General features: G+C 44.7%; 1 protein-coding gene across 3 annotated transcripts in view; it reads right to left on the bottom strand.

The window, feature by feature from the left end:
• Nucleotides 1-3556: 3556 nt before the first annotated feature.
• GPALPP1 (GPALPP motifs containing 1) overlaps nt 3557-21754 on the bottom strand; it is a 40341-nt gene continuing 22143 nt past the window's right edge. For 2 of the 3 annotated variants that reach the window (XM_053310793.1, XM_053310792.1), the window contains exons 4-8: nt 19822-19930; nt 6795-6941; nt 6478-6642; nt 5047-5145; nt 3557-3843 (exon numbers count right to left, since the gene is read on the bottom strand). In XM_053310793.1, coding sequence (XP_053166768.1) covers nt 3625-3843; nt 5047-5145; nt 6478-6642; nt 6795-6941; nt 19822-19930 — 739 coding nt within the window. In that variant the 3' untranslated portion in view covers nt 3557-3624. The remainder of the gene's footprint in view (nt 3844-5046; nt 5146-6477; nt 6643-6794; nt 6942-19821; nt 19931-21754) is intronic. The other variant, XM_053310795.1, reaches the window with a different exon arrangement.

Genomic DNA, 21754 nt, shown 5'->3' with positions numbered 1-21754 from the left:
CTGATAGGTTGTCATCCTAGAATGATACTCAGCATCTATTGTCTTACGTAGCTGCCTCCTTCTGCTTAGCCCAACCCTTGCATGCAAACTATTTACAACAGAGGTAGTTCAGACGTAATGCCAAAAAGCTATTGAGCATTCTTTGAACAAACTTGGCTGGATCATCAGACTTCTGTTCCCCTGCCCCTCTCTTCCTCTTCACCATGTAGTGATTCCCCACTTCCTTTCCTGCTTTCAGGATAATTAGTTTGCCATTTCATGTGGAAGCAAACTAGGATTTGTGCTTGCCTGTCAAATTGGGATCCAACCCTGATTTCCAGTTTCTAGGGCAAGCATAAACCATAGGATGCTAGTTGGATGGAACAGCAAACTGTGATTTGCCTCATACCAGGGAAGGAGGGAGGGAATCTCTGTGTGCGAAACGAGAAAGGATCAGGTAATGCCAAATCATGGCTTAGTATTTGTTTCCCCAATAGTTCAGGGTTTGGTTACATAAACAAGCATGTGGCGCATGTACATACACACACATATTTTTTAAAAACTGGATAGCAAATATAGACCCATATCAAATCTCATTTTTTTAAAAAAAAATACATGATTGGGAAGGGACTGGATGCATTTGTGGCTGGAGTACAGTCTAGTTATTGGTCCTGAGCATAAATGTGAGATACAGTTTCATTGCTGGGATCTGTATTATTACTGCCATTGTCATTCTGGCAGAAACAAGACAGGATTCACTAGGGGACCATGCAGCTGGCTCACAGGGCTGCCTTAATTTTCAGTGCCATGATGTACAAGGTAGTTTTCACATTCCTTCCATTCTTTGCTCAAGTGCCAGATACCTCTGTCTCTGTTCATGTCATTATCCCGATTATTATACTACATAGGAACATAGGATGCTGCCATATACTGAGTCAGACCATTGGTCTATCTAGCTCAGCATTGTCTTCACAGACTGGCAGTGGCTTCTCCAAGGCTGCAGGCAGGAATCTCTCTCAGCCCTCTCTTGGAGATGCTGCCGGGGAGGGAACTTGGAACCTTCTACTCTTCCCAGAGCGGCTCCACCCCTGAGGAAATATCTAACAGTGCATACACATTAAGTCTCCCATTCATATGCAACCAGGGTGGACCCTGCTTAGCTAAGGGGACAAGTCATGCTTGCTACCACAAGACCAGCTTATGTTTCTGTTTAGATTGTGAGCCCTTTGGGGACCGGATCCATCTTATTATTTCTCTGTGTAAACTGCTTTGGTAACTTCTTGAAAAGCGATATACATAATTTGTTGTTAATGATGATTATGCTGCTCTTGATGTTTCCCCAGTCCCCCACCATGCAATGATTTCCTCAGCTCACTCACTGCTCCCAGCAACCTGGGGACCCTTTTATTCTTTCATTGGGAGTAAGGGCTTTATTAATCCACACTGACAATTATGTTTTATGGATGTGCTGAGGGGAAATGGGGAGAATCATTTTGGAAATAGAGACTAAACTGACCCAATAATTATATTTTAAAAAAATTGTTTGGATTTTGGCATGGAGGAATCTATTTTATTGATTGTCTCTGACATTGCTAATATTCTGCATTCTTGATAAATCTCTTCTCTTCATTCACAAACTGAATTCACAAGTTTTGAAATCAATTTCTTTTATTGGCACTTCTTTATCAGAGAGACCATTATAACTCCTTTACTGATAGAGCTACACTGGTTGCCAATAGGTTTCCAGGCAAAATATAAAGTGCTGGTTATAACGGCTTGAGCCCTGGGTATCTAAGAGAATGTCATTATGAGCCCCACTGCACAATGAGGTCATCTGGAGAGGTCCGTCTCCAGCTGCCGCCAGCTCAGCTGATGGCCATGTGGGGACGGGCCATCTCGGTTGCTGCTCCGAGATTGTGGAATGCACTCCCTACTGAAATACGATCCTCCCCATCTCTGGCAATTTTTAAAAAAGCATTTGAGAGCCCACCTCTTCAGCCAAGCTCTTTCAGCTTTTTAAATTTTTAGGTTTTAATCTGTTTTTTACTTTTAAATTGTTTAAACTGTGTTAAGTATTATGTATGTTTTAACTTGTTTTATGTTATTGTTACCCACCCAGAGATGAAAGTTTGGGGAGGTGTACCAATCTGATAAATAAATAATGTGGGATAAAAATTCCACTTCATGGCATCCAACTCCCTGTGGTTGCCAATATCCAATACGGAGGGGAGAAGTGCATGTGTATTAGGGAGAAGGTTCAGAAGTACACCACAGCACTGTGGCAATAAGAGAAGCAACACTTACAAAACATCTCCTTTCCCACATACCCATTAATAGTGATGGGCACAAAATGCTTTGTGCACATCCTAGGGGGGTGGGGAGCAGTACCTTTAGGAGGCAGGCAGGTCCAACTCGCTTCTCTGGTGAGCCGCTGTCACCACCCCCGCCCACATCACAGTGCTGTCGTGCTTAAAACGTAACTTTAAAGCAGCAGCCATGCTGCTGTTCTCTTTAACACACCACACTGTGCTGATGGGATACTGTTCCCAGCAGCCCTAGTGTGGTTTCGGCACACAAATGGTGTTGATGCATGAACCAACACCATTTGCAACCTGACAGCATGAAAGGGCTTCTGGAAGCTGCATTCCCATCGGCATGGTGCTTTAAAGAGGACAGCAGCACAGCTGCTGCTTTAAAGTTATGTTTTAAGCACAAGAACACTGTGATGGGGCAGCGGCAGCTCATCAGAGGAGCAGGTAAGACCTGCCTGCCTCCTTTTAAAGATACCTGCACCCCTTGCTGAAATGTTTTGGCTGCAGGACCCCGAATCATTTCAATGCCTCACCAAAGAGGCACCAAAATGATTCGGGTACATTCCTACCCATTAAAAGTTCACCATCACCGCTGGAGGTCAATCGGCAACTTGAGGCAGACCCTTGGGATCCTTCTCACTATGTTCCAGTCCAACTGATAGGTGCCTCTGTCTCTTTTGTCTACAATCTTTTAACCAAACTGAGTATGAAATTTTTTTTCCAGGAGGCAAAGGCGGTTGCAAAGGGAAGTGGGGATCACTACAAATCGCCACCCTCTGTGCACTTATGGAAGCATTCCTCACACACAACTCCTAACATAGTTGGAGGCCAGAATGCATTATCCATACATTAACCCTCTTGTATAATACAGAGGCAAATAACTATAATAGCTTTTCCTGAAATCAGAATTAAGATTAGACCCCAAGTTGTCTGCAAATTCCATTTGACTATCTCTCTCTCATTATCAGGCCCAAAATTTGAGTTTTGAAATATGTATATATCATGGCATTTTAAATCTGAACAGCTCCATAACCATATTAGAAATATGAGCTAAAGACATTTCTTTCCTCAAATCCATTTAGGAGAGAGTGCCTATGCTTGCTCATTTATAATAGGTCTATTAATTTCAGTAATGTATTGAGGGAACAGACCACATATCTTTTTTCTATTGCTGCAGATTTTAGTTCTATTACCTAATACAAGGAGATTCTGAACACATTGTGGATCTCTGCTCTAAAGAAGTATGATTTTTTTCCATACAGGTGCTGTTTTTAAAAAGATGTTTTATTATGCAACACTACCTCTTGTTTTACAGTATCATCATGCACTTAAATTACAAAAACATGTTGCATTTGCCATGGGAAAATCTGGTGTTTAAGTCTCTAGATTTCTTTATGAGCGCTCTCTTTTGTGCTTCATCAAACCGATGGACTTGGAGATCCTGGTCACGGTCAAATGGCCTTCTTTCCTGGGGCTTATTCTTCTCTTGGGCAGCTTTGCTTTTTAGTTTCTTGTGGTGTATATCCATAAGAGATTCAGATCTCTGAGAATCCTGGAAAAGAAAGAATATGATAGATTAAGAGTGAAATGTTTACAAAAATGATGTAAGCTGAAACGAAGGAGAAACAAATCTGGAAACACTTTAACAAAACAAAACTATCAGGCAAAAAAAAAAAGAATAAATTACAGATAAATCATATATTTTCCTGTTGTTTCTTTTAAACATTTCAAAAATGTAGTTCAAAGGGGAATAAGCACCAAAAATTCAAATGGAAGCCATAATAACCTTCCCGTGCCTCTCTCTGGTCTAGGGCATTCCTTGCTTCATTATATATGCTGCATTATCATTTGTTTCCATAAGCTGTTTTAAAAGAACTTCTGACAGCCTTTTGAGAGTCAAATAAGGGGGCGGGGAGATGAATGAGGGTCCTTCTCCTCCTAAGGAAACACCTGAGAAGTCTGAGTGATCTATGCTAAACCTTCACAACGTATTACATTAATCAAGTTGCGAACCAAGAAAGTATCACAGGTTTTTTGTTTCTTGGTTCATTTTTCACAACGCTTAAAGAGTGCTATAATCTCACACAGGGTTATTCTCTCTGTAGTTTTTTTTAGTCTTTCTGTGCCTAGATATGGGTATGTGAACACCAGCAGCTCAATTGCTCTTAGAGATTCACAGATCCATGAAACATAATAAGCCTTCTTTGGGCTGTTCTATGTTTAAACTTTTTCATTCAGCCCAAATGTTTTTTATCTTTTAGCATTATCTGAAACTGAATGAAGTTTCATAAGGTTTTAAACATAGGAAAAATCAGATGACCAGCACTAGTTAATCAATTGACAAGCTTATCACATGTGCATTTTCCTTCCTACTGGCAGAACTTCTTGCATGTGATGGAAATGCTTTGTTCAAACAACCAGGATACTATTATATAAGTGCCATTAGAATGTGAAAATAATAGTTGTATGATTCCACTCTGGAGCTTAATCCCAGTAATTAGAGTTCTGATAGGGCAGTGATTTTAAATAAACATTGTAGGAAAGGTGGTATACACATCCCTGGAAATTCTTTTTTAATAACTCTATTGTGCTACTACTGACAGTTTTTTAAAGGCATAATCATGATCTTCTTGATGTGAGTAGGTGAACTCCAAAAAGACAAAAGGTTTCGGTACTAGAAACATTCCACAGAAACCAACATCCCTAGAGAGAAAATGGGGGCGGGGGAGACAGATTAATGCCAAACAATACATACATTGTATAAGGACACTTGTTCAGCCAGCCTCTTGTCTCTCTCTGTCAGCAGAATCTCTGCATCATCTTTACTGACAGATTTCTTTGTATCTTGCATTTCCTAGTGAATGGGAAAAGACAGATTGGTTAGCTGGTACCAGTGGAAATCTATATTTAAATCAAAGTAAGGGTGGTTTGGATCTTCTTGCACTGAGCACAGTGTTGGGCTGGAAGAATTCCAGGGCCCCTTCCAAATATAAAACTCTATGATTTTATACATGGGTGCGCCTCAGAGGGCAATTCTACTTGTCAAGGCAGGTAACTATACAGAGAAGTTGACTGCACAAATGCAGAGATGACCTACATTTACAGGCATCTAACAAACAAGAGCTGGAATATTTTCGACATATTCCATAAAAGCCGCAAGGTTACATTCTGATCCCGTCACTCCTGTGGTGCAAGCAGGGGCTTAGGCTCCTACGGTGGCACCGCATGTGAGACAAGCACGGCTGAGTTGGATGCATCAAAAAGTAAGACAAAACCACTTTGTTTTAGCCACTTTGTGGGCCTAAGAATGCCACCCCCCCTTTCCTGTCGCCCAAATGGCTTTCCCCTGCAATGGATGGAGAAGCATCTGTTGGATGGCTTTCCCCTGCAATGGAAATGCAGCGTGGTGTAGTGGTTAGAGTGCTGGACTAGGACTGGGGAGACCCGAGTTCAAATCCTAATTCAGCTATGATACTTGATGGGTGACTCTGGGCCAGTCACTTCTCTCTCAGCCTAACCTACTTCACAGGGTTGTTGTGAAAGAGAAACCTAAGTATGTAGTACACTGCTCTGGGCTCCTTGGAGGAAGAGCGGGATATAAATATAAAAAATAAAATAATAAATAAAATAAAATGTAGTGGTAATGGGGCAGCTGCTACCTTGGCATAAGTGGCAAGGTCAGCTGTCTTAAGTCCCAAGCCCATAATCCACCGTACAGAGCCTATGATAAGATTTTAGCCAGTAGAAGAAAAATACAAAATCCTTCAACCAAAGCTGCATGGATGCTCCAACATGTACATACAGCTTCCAGCAGTGCAGAGCTGCTCCCAAATGACAAAGGAAGCACTCATTACACAAAGAGGAACACCACCTCTATATCAGAGCTCCCCTACTAGCAAGGAAACTGGCATGGTACATAATGGGTGTAGTGGCATGAGCTTTTGTAGGCAACAGTTTATTTAGTCAGATATTTTCTATGTGACTCTTCAAGTTTTCATTTGTTTACCAATGCTGCTTTGACACATAAGAATACAATGAAGAAGAAAAAAGAATACAATGCCATATAAGAATACAATGAAAAAAAGCTTTCACTGGGTAAACTTTGCATCTGTACTTTCTCAGCTGCTAATAGTTAGTATTCTATTTAATAATATTGGTTTGGATGTATGAATGAATGAAGGCTTACTTTGGCTTTCTTTTCTTGGTCAGCTGGTGTATCGGTCCAAACTGATCTATCTCCCGGTTTATCATCAGCTCTTCTTTTGAATGTTCGAGGGCCAAGTCCAAAACTTTTGAGCTCTGGTGGAAGTTCTGTCATCCAAGACTCTCTTTTAATTGGTTTGGATTCATCCTTTTAAAACAGCAAACAAAATCAGAAGCATCTCATCTTTTCTTGACACACAATACTACCATTTTCAGGAGAAGTACAGTGAGTCTAATAAAAATGCATACAAAAGCTGACAAGTCTTCTAAAAATTAGCCGAAGTGATGAATTACACTTACAACATCTTGTCCAAGAAGTTTCGCCTTCATCCTCTGAGCACGGTGTTCAAACTCTGTGGTTATGCTGGATTGTACTGGTCCTTTGGCGGGCATTGGACCAATCACAATTTCCTCATCTTCACTACTATCCGTTGCCTCTCTCGCAACATGAGATAAAAAAACAAATTCCATCAACCTAATCAACATAAATATTTCTATAATACTCAGCATGTATATATTGTATAAATGTATTAGTCTTACAATAGGATTATAGTACATTAGTATTATCCCTATTTTACAGATGCGGGGAGGAAGATGGAGAATGAGATAGAGAATGACTTGCCTAAGGCTACCTAACGTGTTCATGGCACAGAAAGAGGCAAACCAGGGACTTGCTATAGCTCAGCCTCTTAGCCACTACACACACCTACTTTTGGGTGGACCATCCCATCAAATTCTGCATGTTTGCTAAAATATCACAGAAATTCAGCCAGTTTGCTAAAAACTAATTATGTTACAAAACATTCAGTTACATGAGCCTATGACCTGCAGTGTGAAGTGGCAGACCCCAGAAACCTATTTGTGAGAACTAGGCTTCATTCAGGATTACTAGCATATTGCCCTTCTGAAAGCACTAGTTATCCTACCCATTGCTTGGATGAAAGGGGCACCAGTTTTGTTCTGTGCCCAGAGGAGCAGTATTTACTTCATGTTTTGTTGCTGCCTGTGCTGCACAGTAGCGCCTTCATTTCTGCAGAAGTGTTTCAGCACGATTGAGAATTTGCTAATGGATGTGACATCATTAGCAAATTCTCAATCATGCAGAAACACTTCTGCAGAAATGAAGGCGCTACAGTGGAGAGAGCTGCTTTTCTTGCAATTATACCACTTAGTGAAGGCAAATTTGCAGAATGAATGTACGCAGCTTGTTTTGGCCTTGCTCAAAGAAACAGCAAGGGGTTTAGGTTGCAAGCACAAATTTGTTCAAGTGATCCTCTACCAAAGATGCTTTTCAAACGAATGGCTAGTTTAGGAGCAGCCTGTCCTAATGAGCTAGGGGAGTGGGGTGCTGAACAAGACGCAGCTGCCTTCATTTCCTGGCAGCTCCTCTCTCTCATTCTGCCTTGCCCCAGAGTTAACAAGAGCTGTGTGGCCTGCAGGCTGGTCATTCATCAGGTACAGCTGTGTGGGCTGGTGAATGATTAACCAGCCCACAGAGCTCTACCTGATGAATAGACAGCCTACAAGCAGCACAGCTCTCCTTATCTCTGGGCTGGGGTGGGGTGGGGTGGAATGAGAGAGGAGAGCCTCAGGGAACCGGAAGCAGCTGCCTGTTGTTCAACACTCCTCCCCCAGCTTGTAAGGATGGGCCACTCCTGGCTGGAGGAACTACTATAGGAGAGGTTCAGAGACCAAAGTTGGGATTGGGAGGACAGACCAGGAGTCAGGAGGCAAGCCAGAATAAGAGTCAAAGCCAAGTGGTTGAACCAGGAACTAAGCCAAAAGTCAGAGCTGAAACCAAGGCTTAAAGCCAAGCAGACAAATCAGGGATTGACAATAAAAACCCACCAGGACAGGGCATACTGTTAATAAGACAAAGGGAGATGAATGTCTCCTGGCCCACAGCCTCTGAGAGCCCCGCAAGGCCAGTCCTTGCTGCGTTGGGAAGAGTGGCCCTGGCCCTTTTCCTCTGGAGCTGCTCTTGGGAGGCTAATCTATACCCACTGCCTACTGGGGATGGAGGCGAAGCAAGACAAAAGCCAGGGCCTTGGGAGCAAAGGCAGCGGGCAGCGTAGGTGGGGGCTCCCAACGCCTTCCCCATCACCAGGTCTCTCTAGCAGAAGCCTCAAATCCTGAGCTGCCATTTTGAGTTTGCAGGGACAAGACAAGAGGAGGGTTAAAGGTAGCAAATAGAGAGTCCTAGAAAGACCCTTGAGTAATGAGAGTCCTAGAGAGGCCCACGTATAAAGAAAGCATCCTGCTCACCCACCACAGAAGGCTGTAGTTGATTTTGCCTCCTGCTACCATTAGCCTCTGTGGAGACCTGGTGAGTGCAGAGGAGATGTAGGGTGCAGCAAGTAAGCAAGCAAGCAGGGAGGGAGGAAGGGAGGGAATGTGGGTGCAGCAGTAAAGGAGGAAGGGCATGTGGGCAGTCCCCCCAAGCAGGTTCTCTGTGACTCCCAATTTCTCTTTTGACAAGGATTAAAGCAGCAGCCCTGTCTTTCCCCAGCCTCATCTTGAACTCCTACCCTACTTGAACTAAGGACAGAGCTCAGCTAGGAGCTAGCTATTCAAGTGGAAAGGAAAGTATGCACGTGCACGGTCCGGACTGGCACCGGGTGTGTGTGTGTCCCTTTAAGGGCGGGGGGGGTAGAACTTACCCCTCCCGCCGCTCTTCCCCCTCTGGGGCTGTTGTATTTAGTGAAGATTTTGGAGCGGCAGCGTTCTTCGCTGCTGCCCCTGCCCCCGTCGTCGCCTGCAAGTCCTTCTAAGTGCTGCGCGCATGCACGCGCGGCGGCGCGCATGCGCCTGCCACCTACATCACATGCGCGCTGCGTGTGACGTAGGTGGCGCGCGCACTTGCGCCACCGTGCACGCATGCGTGCAGCACTTAGAAGGACTTGCAGGCGATGACGGGGGCAGGGGCAGCAGCAAAGAACGCTGCCGCCCCAAAATCTTCACTAAATACAACAGCGCCAGAGGGAGAAGAGCGGCGGGAGGGGTAAGTTCTACCCCCCCCGCCCTTAAAGGGACACCCCCCCTTGGTGCCGGACCGGTTCGGTCTGGCTCGGAACCAGTCCGGAGGCCTCCAACATGGCCTCCGGACCGATTCGGGACCCATTGGGTCCAAACAAAAATTCAGTGCCGGAGGAGGAAAAGCGGCGGGAGGGGTAAGTTCTACCCCCCCGCCCCTGAAGGGAGACCCCCCCCCTCTGTGCCGGTCTGGACCGTGCACATCGCTAAAGGAAAGTCAAACAACTCTTATCTGTGTGAGATTTTCCCCCTGCTTCCCACATTTGTGGAGGGAGATTTATTCTATCCCCAATTGAAAGACTTACTTGTTCCTTTATGTGTTTCTCCCCCCCCCCCAAATGTTCCTTGCTCCTAGAATGGCTCACAATACTTGAGGGTTGGGGAAGAGTGGAGCTAGCCTAGCATCGTGATTGCTTGCTAAATTTAAACTGGTTTTCCTTGTTATCCCTTCACCTGCCTTTTCCAAATGAAAAATACTGTGGTGGTGGTGTTTTTTTAAATCCCACCATGCTACAGCACTGACAAAAATTGTACTTGGAACAGAAGCTTCCTTTGAAACCCACAGAAGGAGGAGAAGAGCTGGTCTTGTGGGAGCAAGTATGAATTGCCCTCTTGTATTTCACAAAGCTGATACCGTTGTATTATTTGGTTCTGCTGTTGTTGACACCTTGTAACTGTAGTCTCCTGTCCTCTGTTAACCTGCCACACTATATTACACGTGTCCTTGATGTTCTTCTTCAGCAGAGACATGGGACCAGGAGAAGGAGAGGAAGGCAGTGAGGGGCCCATTTAAAAACCTCATCTCCGGGCCCACTCCAACCTTGGTATGCCCCTGCACCAGGAACATGGACATCTTGTTGCTGAGGCAACGTCTTAGTCTGAACAGGAAGCCTTTACAGCGATACTTGCTTCAGCAGGATCCACTGACCAGCCTAACTGGGCATGTTCAGCACCTCAGTATCTCCTGGCAAGGCTGTTGCAGTTCATTGGTTTGCACCACTGTACGTCTACGGTTCTCAAGCTCAAGCCAGGCAGCTTCTGACTGTTAGCATAACTGGGATATTCAAAGATGATTCTGCACCTTACTGAAGCCACCAGATTCACAAGCAGGGTCTATAATGCAGGGGGAAAGGTGGTGGTGAAGAGTCAAACCAAGAGGGGAGTCATGGAGAAAGCAGCATCCTTGTCACAGGAAGTAGTGATGCATGAGCATCTCTCTGCTACTACCTGAAAAGGGTTGCAAGTGGTTGCACTGATTGCTCACAAAGTTTTGTGTTTATGTTACAAAGCTTGCATTATGGTCTAGACCAGTGATTGCCAACCTGGGGTTCTCCAGAAATTTATTTATTTATTTATTTGATTTTTAGACCGCCCTTACAAAATAGCTCAGGGTGGTTCACAAACATCAAAGACCCTTTAAAACAATTTAAGAGCACTGGAAGGCCAGGCCAAACCGGTAGGTCTTTAGGGCTCTCCTAAATTCCAATAAAGAATTCAAATTATGGATGTCTTCAGGGAGCGCATTCCACAGTCCAGGAACAGCTACAGAAAAGGCCCACCTCTGGGTTGCTGGTGTCAACTGGAACCGGACCTCCTCAGATGATCTTAGTGTGCGGTAGGGATCAGACCGAAGAAGGCGCTCTCTAAGGTAACCTGGACCTAAGCCGTTCATGGCTTTAAAAGGTAATAACCAGCACTTTGTATTTTGCTCGGAAACTTATCGGCAGCCAGTGCAGCTGTTTCAAAACAGGCATAATATGGTCTCTCTGATTTGCCCCGGAGACCAGCCTTGCTGCTGCATTTTGAACTAACTGAAGTTTCCGAACTACATACAAAGGCAGCCCTATGTAGAGAGCATTACAGTAGTCAAACCTGAAGGTTACCAGCTGGTGCACCACTGTTCTGAGGTCATCCTCCTATAGGAATGGATGCAGCTGTCGAATTAGCCTAAGCTGATAAAAAGCACTCCTGGCCATAGCCTCCACCTACAAGAGTGAGGCTTGGATCCAGGAGTACCACCAAGCTGTGTACCTGCTCCTTCCGGGGGAGTGTAACCCCATCCAGCACAGGAAGATCTAACTCATCCCTCAGATTCTGAGCCCCTACAATGAGCACCTCCATCTTGCTTGGATTCAGCTTCAATTTGTTATCTCTCATCCAGCCCATTACTGCCTGTAGGCAGGTATTTAGGGAATGAACACCATTTCCTGATGAAGCAGATGACAGAGAGAAGTAGATTTGGGTGTCATCAGCATACTCACCCAGCGGTTTCATGTAAATATTGAAAAGCATTGGTGACAGAATGGAGCCCTGAGGGAGCTCTCGTTGAGAAGAGCAACTGTCACCAAGCTCCACCATCTGGGATCTGCTCGAGAGATAGGAGCTGAACGACTGCAGAGCAGTGCCTCCTATCCCCAACTCTGCCAGGTGACCCAGAAGGATACCATGGTCGATGGTACTGAACAACGCCGAGAGCCAAGAGAACCAACAGAGTCACACTCCCTCTGTCGATTCCCCGGTATAGGTCATCCATCAGGCCGACCAAGGCTGTCTCAACCCCATAGCCAGCTCTAAAGCCGGTTTGAAATGGGTCTGGATCAGTGATTCTCAAACTTGGGTCCTCCAATAACACCTGAGGACCCAAGTTTGAGAATCCCTGGTCAAGATAATCAGTTTCCTCCAAGACTGCCTGGAGCTGGTCGGCCACCACCCTCTCGATCACCTTGCCCAACCAAGGGAGATTAGAGATTGGCCTATAATTATCCATCGCCGAGGGATCTAGGTAAGGCTTCTTAAGAAACGATCTAATTATTGCCTCCTTCAAGCATGGAGGCACCTTACCCTCCCTCAGCGATGCATTTATGATATTCACCAGGCCTCCTCAAATAATCTCCATGCTAGATCGAAGCAGCCAATTCGGGCAAGGGTCCAGAGAACAAGTGGTGGACTGCACTGCTCCAAGCAGCTTGTCCACATCCTCAGGAATCACAGACTGAAACTGATCCAACCTAATACTGCAAGAAGGATTGCTGGACACCTCCTTCGTAGACCCTGCAGAAAAAGTGGAATCCAAGTCGGACCGAATACAGGAGATTTTGTCTGCAAAGAACCCACTGAGGGCATCAGAGCAGAGCACCTCCAGGAGCCAATTAGAAACAGAAGGAGTAGAAATTAGACTCCTCAGTACCCAGGATAACTCCACCGAATGTGAATCCGCAGAAGCAATGCGAACCGAAGTGCTGAACTACAACTCCCATCATTCCGAGCAACAATACAGTGTAGCTGGGGATGCTGTGAGTTGTAGTTCAGCAACATCTGGAGGACCCTAGGTTGGAAACTGCATGTCTAGATGGTAGTCTAGAGTGAGAGTGAGTAGAAAGGTATGTAAAACAACTTACGATGCTTTCTCCTTATTCCTCCCTTCCTACGGCTTTCACTGCTGCCATGAAGAAAAAATCCCCTCACTGTCTCTACCAGCCTCCAGCCTTTCTGAATTATTTTAGAATTTAGCCAGGAACCTGTAATCCTCACCAACTTTAGTGCTATTGGCTACAGTCCACAACGTGTTCTCTCTGAGGTTCTGTTCAAGTACACTGCAATCTGCACGACTATCCTTGTACTTTACATACTTGACACTTGGAATACTCCAATTCTTTTTCCAAACAAGTATTTACAAACCATTGCTTTATTTCCATCTACTGGAAGATAAAGATATTTCTAAAGGTAAACTTCCTTCTACATTTTTGCACCATTTTAGAAGTGGCAGGCATGTATACATAAAAAGCATACATAAAAGCTAACTAGTGAAATGGGCTATACTAGAATCATTGTTGCCTCCATTCCAATTTATTAATAATGGTATGCACTAATATGCAACCTGTTATTACATGTGGAATGGAGGATGGTATATCACAGATGATGCCATGTCCTAGATGACTCAGATGAGGATTGTTTTCTGCTTGTCAGACAAAGTGTTACAACATTAATAAGAATTCCTGAAGCAAAATGACTGGACATTAGTGATCATGTGATTCAGTATCCTACAGCATATCCTATGTTCCTGTCTGCTGGTATTAATAAAGACAACTGGGTTTTTAAAGCAGCTATTAGCATCAAATTTCTGAAGGTCCTTCAAGGTATCATGCAGCGTCTTGAGCAACATATAGATTGCTGCAGTTGCTCTTTGCAGCCATCAAAACCATCCTTGCAGAAGCCTTCAGGCTAGGGGTGTAGCAAGGTTGGAGTGGGCCCAGAGACCAGATTTTAAAATGCACCCCCCCCCAAAGTCCAGGGCCTCTGCACACCCCAGGCCCCCAAGGATTTAAGTCTGATATTTCAAAATAAGTATGCTGCCTAGAAATACATTTCACTGAATACACACATGCACACACACTTCACAATATATAGTGATATACATTGAGTACTATATATTTGTGCTACTTTTAATGCCTAGAACACATTAGAAACACTAATTATTAAAATGGGACCCTCGCTGCAGATTAGCAAAGGAGACTTTTAACCATGCAGTGTGAGCCTATGTATGTTTTCTCAGAATTTTGAACAAATTCAGTAAAGTTTGATTGCAGGAGGTTTTTCACAGGAGGCTTTTAAAGCGCTTTAACACACATCTCCTCTAGAATGGAGGTGCTGCATTCACATGTTGGCCAGACTGACCCTGAAGTCCCTGCGAGTTATTGGGGAGCAGTTCACACTAGGCTTGTGCCCGAAATGTTTCAAAGGCCGACGGGGGGAACGGGGCAGCAGGGAGGAACGCTGCCGCCCCGAGGGGCTTGAAATTTGCAGAGCGCTGGCGGGGGAAACGTGGCGGGGGGGTGAATACTCCCTCCCCCGCCCTTAAAGTACTACCCCCGCTGGTGCCGAAGACCATTCAGGAACACCCCTACTTCAAACACAAGAAAAATTAAATTAAATTAAAGTACCACACATGCTTCACAGTTCTCACTCAGACCTTCTTGGTTGCAAAACAACTTGAGCATAAGTGCATTTATCAATGAATGAATGAATGAATAAATAAATAAATAATTATAATATTGTTTGTTCCAGAAGTTTTTATAATTTTCTGCCATGAAACAAGCCACTTATAGGATTTTTTAGATAGGGTTTTTTTTAAGCCAGCAAATTTTCCAAGCTGTTTTAACTTAAATATTCAGAGACTTCTCAGTCTCCCCCCCCCTCCATATCAAAGCCCTATGGCAAGCAGATCCCTATATATGGGCGGCGGGGGGGGAGGGTGACCACAAAAAGGAGTTCACATTCTACCTGGCAAATGCTGGGCTGGGCACAAAGAGAGTCTGCTGCAGAGAGCTGTGGGGGCCACTCTGCCTGCCTGCCTGCCTGCTTCCTTCCTTGGGGCCTCCCTGCAAGCCTACTCCAGTTCAGGCTTCACTGAGGCCTACATGGAAGCCTCCCTGGAAGCCCCGCCCACCTGCCGATCAGCTGAGAGGCGGGGAGAAAAGGAGCTCTTTGCAGGCAGCTTGTCTGCTGCTTAGATTGCCAGCCAGGAGAACAAGCAGGAGAGAGGGCAAACAGGGCAAGTGGCTGAGGGGACCTGGGGCTGGGCAGGGGGCAATGGGGACTCATCATGTGAGGTGTCTTTGGGGCCCCCCCAAGGCAGTGGGGCCCCCAGGCAACTGCCTCCCCTTGCCTAATAGTAGTTACGCCCCTGCTTCAGACTTCAGTATATCAAGTCCACACCCAAACACTGCAGTAGATCCATAGGCAGAACCGTTAACAGCTGCAAGATGAACAATGTTTTAGCATGTTGTGATCTTCTAAAATAAAAGCTCATGACTTTACTCAATACTCAAAATGCATTGCTTTTATTTTTTTAATTGAGATATCCTATTTGTCTGCAACATCCCACTTCTTGCATTTTTCTTCCATGTCTTATGACGACCTGTAATAGCCACTACTGTGCCTCTTTTGGAGGGTCAATGTCACCACTGCTAGATTCCTCCAGCACTTTTTCTACCAGAATTGTATATGCAGATTTGAGCTTGATGCCAAAGGAAAGCATATTACTCCACTGCTCTTGAACTTTCTTCTGAGCCCTTGGTTGTTCTGAGGTTACTTTTTAAAAAATGAATTCATAATAACAAATGCTTTGAGCATTTGTCATTACACAATGTAGTGGGGGTGTGCAATTCGGGTTTTCGGCGATTTGCCTCGGGACCCGAACCGAATCACCCCCGTTCTGTTCTGTGCCCGAATATGGGCTACCCGAATCACCCCCGATCCGGTTCGGATTAAATCCAAATCCGAATCGATTCAGGTTAAAAAAATGGGTCCCAGGGGCAAAATAGTGGGATGGGGTGGTAGTGCCCAATGGGTGGAGGCTACCACCCAAATTTCAGGGGGATTGGTCAAAGGGCTGATTTTTGGTGAATTTTTGAAGTTTTAATGTCTTTGGGGCAGATAGGGGGCATAACGTGGGATCTGGGTCAAAAGGGTGGGGTGGGGTGGTAGTGCCTAATGGGTGGAGGTTACCACCCCAACTGCAGAGGGATTGAGCAGAGGGCTGATTTTTGGTGAATTTCTGAAGTTTACGCATCTTTAAGGTTTTCCCCCATGAAGGGTGTATTGCTTCACGTCGGGGGGAAAGGGGTGTCCTAGTGCCGGGTGGGGTTGGTGGTAGTGCCGGGTAGGGGCAAGGAAGCTACCTGAATTTTTTCAAAGGATTTGGGCAGAGGGTTGATTTTTGGCGAATTGTTGGAGTTCACACGTCTTTAAGGTTTTTCCTCATAAGTTATAATGGAGCTATCAGCAGCCCCATAAGTGCACTTGGGGGGTGCTGGGGTGGCCCAGAGAGAGTGGTGGTGTAGTGCACATAGGTTGCCAACCACCCCCATGGGTTTCTAACCCATGGGGTACAGGGTTCTGTTGTTTCAGAGGTTTTCTGAGTGTGGATTCTATGATAGCAAATTAGAGTGGATTCATAGTGTCTCATTGAAAATCTCATTTGCTATCACAGAATCCACACTCAGAAAACCTCAGAAACAACCCTGTACCCCACGGATTAGAAACCCATGGGGGTGGTTGGCACCCTATGTGCACTACACCACCACTCGCTCTGGGCCACCCCAGCACCCCCTAAGTGCACTTATGGGGCTGATGAAAGCTCCATTATAACTTATTATGCGGAAAAACCTTAAAGACGTGAAAACTTCAACAATTCACCAAAAATCAGCCCTCTGCCCAATCACTCTGCAATTGGGGTGGTAACCTCCACCCACTGGGCACTACCACCCCATCCCACTATTTTGCCCCTGGCACCCGAAATTCAAGCAGACATCTCATCCAACCTTTTTGCATTGAAGTCAATGGGATGCAAAAAGGCGGGAAATTCAAATAGACGTCATAGCTCAAAACGGAGTGGGGAAAAGAAGGCAAAAAAATGGAGGTCCGAATCACCCGAATTTTTGGGCCCGAAATTTGGGTAATTCGGCTCGTGCCCGAAATTTCTCGGATCTTTTTGTGGGTGATTCAGTTCGGCCCTGAATCACCCGAAATTCGCTGTTTCGGGCACAGATCGTTCTGTGCCCGAAACGTTTTGCACATCCCTACAATGTAGTAAGTACACTGTGTAGTAGCAGGCTGCTCATCAGCAATGCTTATATCTAGCTTTTCCTATGTCAATCTATCTATTTGAAATAAAGTTTTCCAAATTTTGGTCATTTTGTCTAGGGGCAAGTTTATCATTTTGTAAAAAATCATTTGCATGGAGCATGAATTTGTCCCAGTTCTGTCTGCTGGTCATGCACAACTTGATGAATTTACTCCAAGTATTATTATCATTTGATGGAATTTGAAGTATGGTGCATTTTGCAGGAAATTCACCAATACATTACATCATTGAGCAACTTGACCCAGTTAAGGATCTTCTCATACAGTAAACACTGGTTAACATCAGATCAAGTAGCAAATGGACAGAGGTACATATTCAGAAGTTTCTCACACATAGTCATTGATGGCTCCTTCTCAATCACCACAACAATCACATCAGTCCTCAATCAGTCCTTTTCCCCTCAATGTCTTCAGAATTCATGAGAATTCTCAAGAAGAAAAATCCTTTTCCTTGCAGGTATTAAGCAGGGGACAATAACATGCAACAACACAGGAAAGAAGGGGTAGAGAAATGGAACTTAGAATAAATAGGAAAAAGCAAGAGATTGTGTTACTGCTGCACATTTTACATGATACAAAATGATTGTTAATTTGTCAGCTAGAAGTAGTAAAAGAAAAATATCAGAGAACCCTTTAGTTATAGTACTTAGTTATTCTGTTTACAAACCCACACGTTCAAGTTTTAAAGGGAATATACCAATTTTGGTAGACACTTTGGATTCTTAGAATTTATTTCTCAGTATCAGAACATCACAGAAGGTGATTTTGCTAGCTCACAAGCAAGGTAAGGAAACGTGTGGTTGACAGGCACATATAAGAAGCAGAGGAATGATCTGTGACTCCTCATAGCTGGGGAGGGTGGGGGGAGCCAGGAGTCTCAGAAGACAAAAGATCTAGAAAGACAATGTTTTTCCTTTAGCTGGAGATCAAAGGCATTCTAGGCTTGCTTGCCTGCCTGCCACCCTTTAATAACTAAGCCGGTTAGGGTTAGTCACGGGATAAGAGGACAAGTACATGTGTGGACTGCTAACTGAAGGACAGGAAACAGAGGGTAGGTATAAATGGAGAGTTTTCACAATGGAGGGAAGTAAGAAGTGGGGTTCCCCAGGGAGCTGTACTGGGACCAGTGACTTAATTTATTCATAAATGATCTAGAAGTAGGGGTAAGCAGCAAGGTGGCCAAATTTGCAGATGATACCAAACTATTTAGGGCAGTGAAATCCAAAACAGATTGAGAGGAGCTCCAAAAGGATCTCTCCAAACTGGGGGAGTGGGTGACAAAATGGCAAATGCAGTTCAAGGTTGGCAAGTGTAAAGTGATGCACATTGGGATGAAAAACCTTAACTTCAAGTATATGTTGATGGGATCTGAGAGCGATCTTGGGGTCATGGTGGACAGCTCGTTGAAAGTGTAGACTCAATGTGCAGCAGCTGTGAAAAAGGTCAATTCCATGCTGAGGGTAATTAGGAAGGAGATTAAAAATAAAACTGCTAATATTATATTGCCCTTATACAAAACTATGGTGCGGCCACACCTGGAGTACTGCGTACAATTCTGGTCACCACATCTAAAGAAGGACATTGTTGAACTGGAAAAGGTGCAGAAGAGGGCAACCAAGATGATCAGGGGCCTAGAGCACCTTCCTTATGAGGCAAGGCTACAACACCTGGGGCTATTTAGGTTAGAAAAAAGATGACTGCGAGGAGACAGGATAGAGGTCTAAAAAATCATGCATGGTGTGGAGAAAGTGGATAGAGAGAAATCCTTCTCCCTCTCACATAACACTAGAACCAGGGGTCATCCCATGAAATGGATTGCCGGGAAATTTAGGTTAAAAAAAAATGGAGGTACTTTTTCACACAACACAAAATCAACTTGTGGAATTCTCTGCCACAAGATGTGGTGACAGCCAACAACCTGGATGGCTTTAAAAGGGGTTTGGATAATTTCATGGAGGAGAGGTCTAGCAATGGCTTCTAGTCGGAGGACTACAGGCCACCTCCAGCCTCCGAGGCAGGATGCCTCTGAGTACCAGTTGCAGGGGAGTAACAGCAGGAGAGAGGGCATGCCCTGTCTGTAGGCTTCCAGTGGCATCTGGTGGGCCACTGAGTGAAACAGGATGCTGGACTAGATGGGCCTTGGGCCTGATCCAGTAGGGCTGTTCTTATGTTATGTTCTTAAGCATTTTCCTCTACCTCATCCATTTTCTTCCTTAAGTGTGTGCTACAAAGTCTGAATGGAATGAGAGAACTCAATAGCTTAATTACTATATTGGTTGGCAGTATATTTTTATCATGCATTTTTTAACCATGAACAAATGGGGAACAATATTGTCCCCTATGAACAATATTGCCCAGTGAAAGGCTTGTGACTTCTGAAAGCCAACAAAAGCTATATTTTACCTCTTCTTGTGTGTTTCAAATTGCATGCGAACTGGTTTGATTATTAACTTACACAGCAATCACTAACTGATCGACTAAGACCCTTTCAAATCAGTGGAACCTTGTGAGGTACTTTATAGTTAACAGATACCCAGCCTTGTCATGCTAAGCACCTCGGATCCAGACTTGAGTATATTTTGATCCAAACATGCTCCACAAATAAAGTGGCTCTTACTTTTCTCTTGCGCCTTCTTTTTTAAATACACACCTGGGCTGTGAATCGAGATGGCACGATAGGTCTTGTATCACATCTGTTTTCTTCAGCATCTTCTGACAGTTTCTTAAAGTCAGGTGGTAAAGCAGGGCCTATAATAGGCCTCAAGGAAAGAAGAAAGTAAGTTATATTTTAATTTTTTAAAGGAACAATTCACTCTACAGCAGAAAAGTAGTAGTTATTAGAAGCTGCTCTAAGCTACATTTATTAATGGTCCTGGAAATATTCATCCTTAAATTCTGATATCAAACTGAGCTCACTTTCCTGTAGAGGGGCTCATGCCCCCACACCTACAAATGCAGATAGTCAAATCTGTGTCTACCCATGCAAACCCCTTCAACAAACCAGACCACTCCAGCCCCACCCATCCAAACTCCTCCCACCTGTGCAATCTACCATTAAGTTTGTTACCAGATACATCTCCCAAATCCAAGACAGCTTGCTCAAGAGGCTACAGTCTCAGGCGATGCCTGTGCCATGGGGAAGCAAGTGTAGGCCTAGTGCCCTGCCCACCACCTATGGGCACCGCTCACCAGCCTCTGCACACTCTACAACTCCTCTCTGCCCCACCCTTCCCCATCTTGCAGCTCTACCACAACTTCTAGGCATGCTATGCCGGGGTTTTAAAGTGTAGATCAGCTGCGGCCAGCAAGGGAGCAGGCCCTTGTGGTGGGAGGCTGCTGATCTGCTCTTTGAAGTCTGGGTGTGGTGTGCCCAGAAGGGCAAGATGGGGAACAGCAGCATGTGTGAGTAAGTGAGGTGGATCTGGCCATGCAACAATGTTTATGATCCCCTAGATCAAGAGAGCTGGTCTGGTGGTAGCAAGCATGACTTGTCCCCTTTGCTAAGCAGGGTCCACCCTGGTTGCATATGAATGGGAGACTTGATGTGTGAGCACTGGAAGATATTCCCTTTAGGGGATGGGGCCACTCTGGGAAGAGCAGAAGGTTCCAGGTTCCCTCCCTGGCATCTCCAAGACAGGGCTGAGAGAGATTCCTGCCTGCAACCTTGGAGAAGCCGCTGCCAGTCTGCATAGACAATACTGAGCTAGATGGACCAATGGTCTGACTTGGTATATGGCAGCCTCTTACGTTCCTATCTGATAGCTGTGCTTTACTTTCTGGGCATGCTGCTGGAACTGGGGTTAGTATCAACTGAAGCACATGTTTGAGTTGCAAAGATTTATTATTATCTGAATGTAAATCTTGGCCTCACACCTTTGGTCCTGAATGAAAACTTTGCATCTGCATGGAAAGAGGGAGTTGAGAGGAAATTAGAAAGTTATGGGCTTTCTATCCATATGTGGGTCTCCTTAGGGATTTTAAAAGCCAAGGAGATAATTAAGCAGTGGATTTGGGATATTGTGACTCAGGAAGATAGGGCCAGAGTCAGACACCTACTTTTCTTAGGTAATGTCATCCCCACAGCTCATCCCCATAGACCAGCTAAATATTTACATGAGCTTGTTTTTGCCAAATTGAGAAGGGCATTTGCCTTGGCACGCTTGAATGTGCTGCCCTCAGCTCTCTTAGAGGGTCACTCTTAGTATTCCTTTTTCTCAACAGTCATGCCTGGGTCAGTCAGGAGCAGTTGAGACGATTGATCATATGTTGCTTCAATGTCTGATTCATTCATTCATTCAATTAATTAATTAATGTATATACTGCCTGACTCCAAAGGCTCTAGGTGGTTTATTGAGATATCCGACTAGCACTTTTGTTACCTGTTCTGTCTAAATTTATTTTTCTATGTAAACCGCTTTGAGAACTTTAAAGGTAAAGTGTGCCATTTGAGTCGGTGTCGACTCCTGGTGACCACAGAGTAGTAGTAGTAAATTCTCAGATAGGCCATCGGCCTTTTGTGTCTCTCTTCGTTGGTCCGACAGTTATATTAATGTTTCCACCAAGGTGGCAAAATTTTGCTGCAT

Source organism: Hemicordylus capensis, chromosome 3 (genome assembly GCF_027244095.1).
Source record: "Hemicordylus capensis ecotype Gifberg chromosome 3, rHemCap1.1.pri, whole genome shotgun sequence".
NCBI lineage: Eukaryota > Metazoa > Chordata > Lepidosauria > Squamata > Cordylidae > Hemicordylus > Hemicordylus capensis.
The sequence above is the reverse complement of the archived record's forward strand: the minus strand, read 5'-3'. Positions and strand labels throughout refer to the sequence as shown.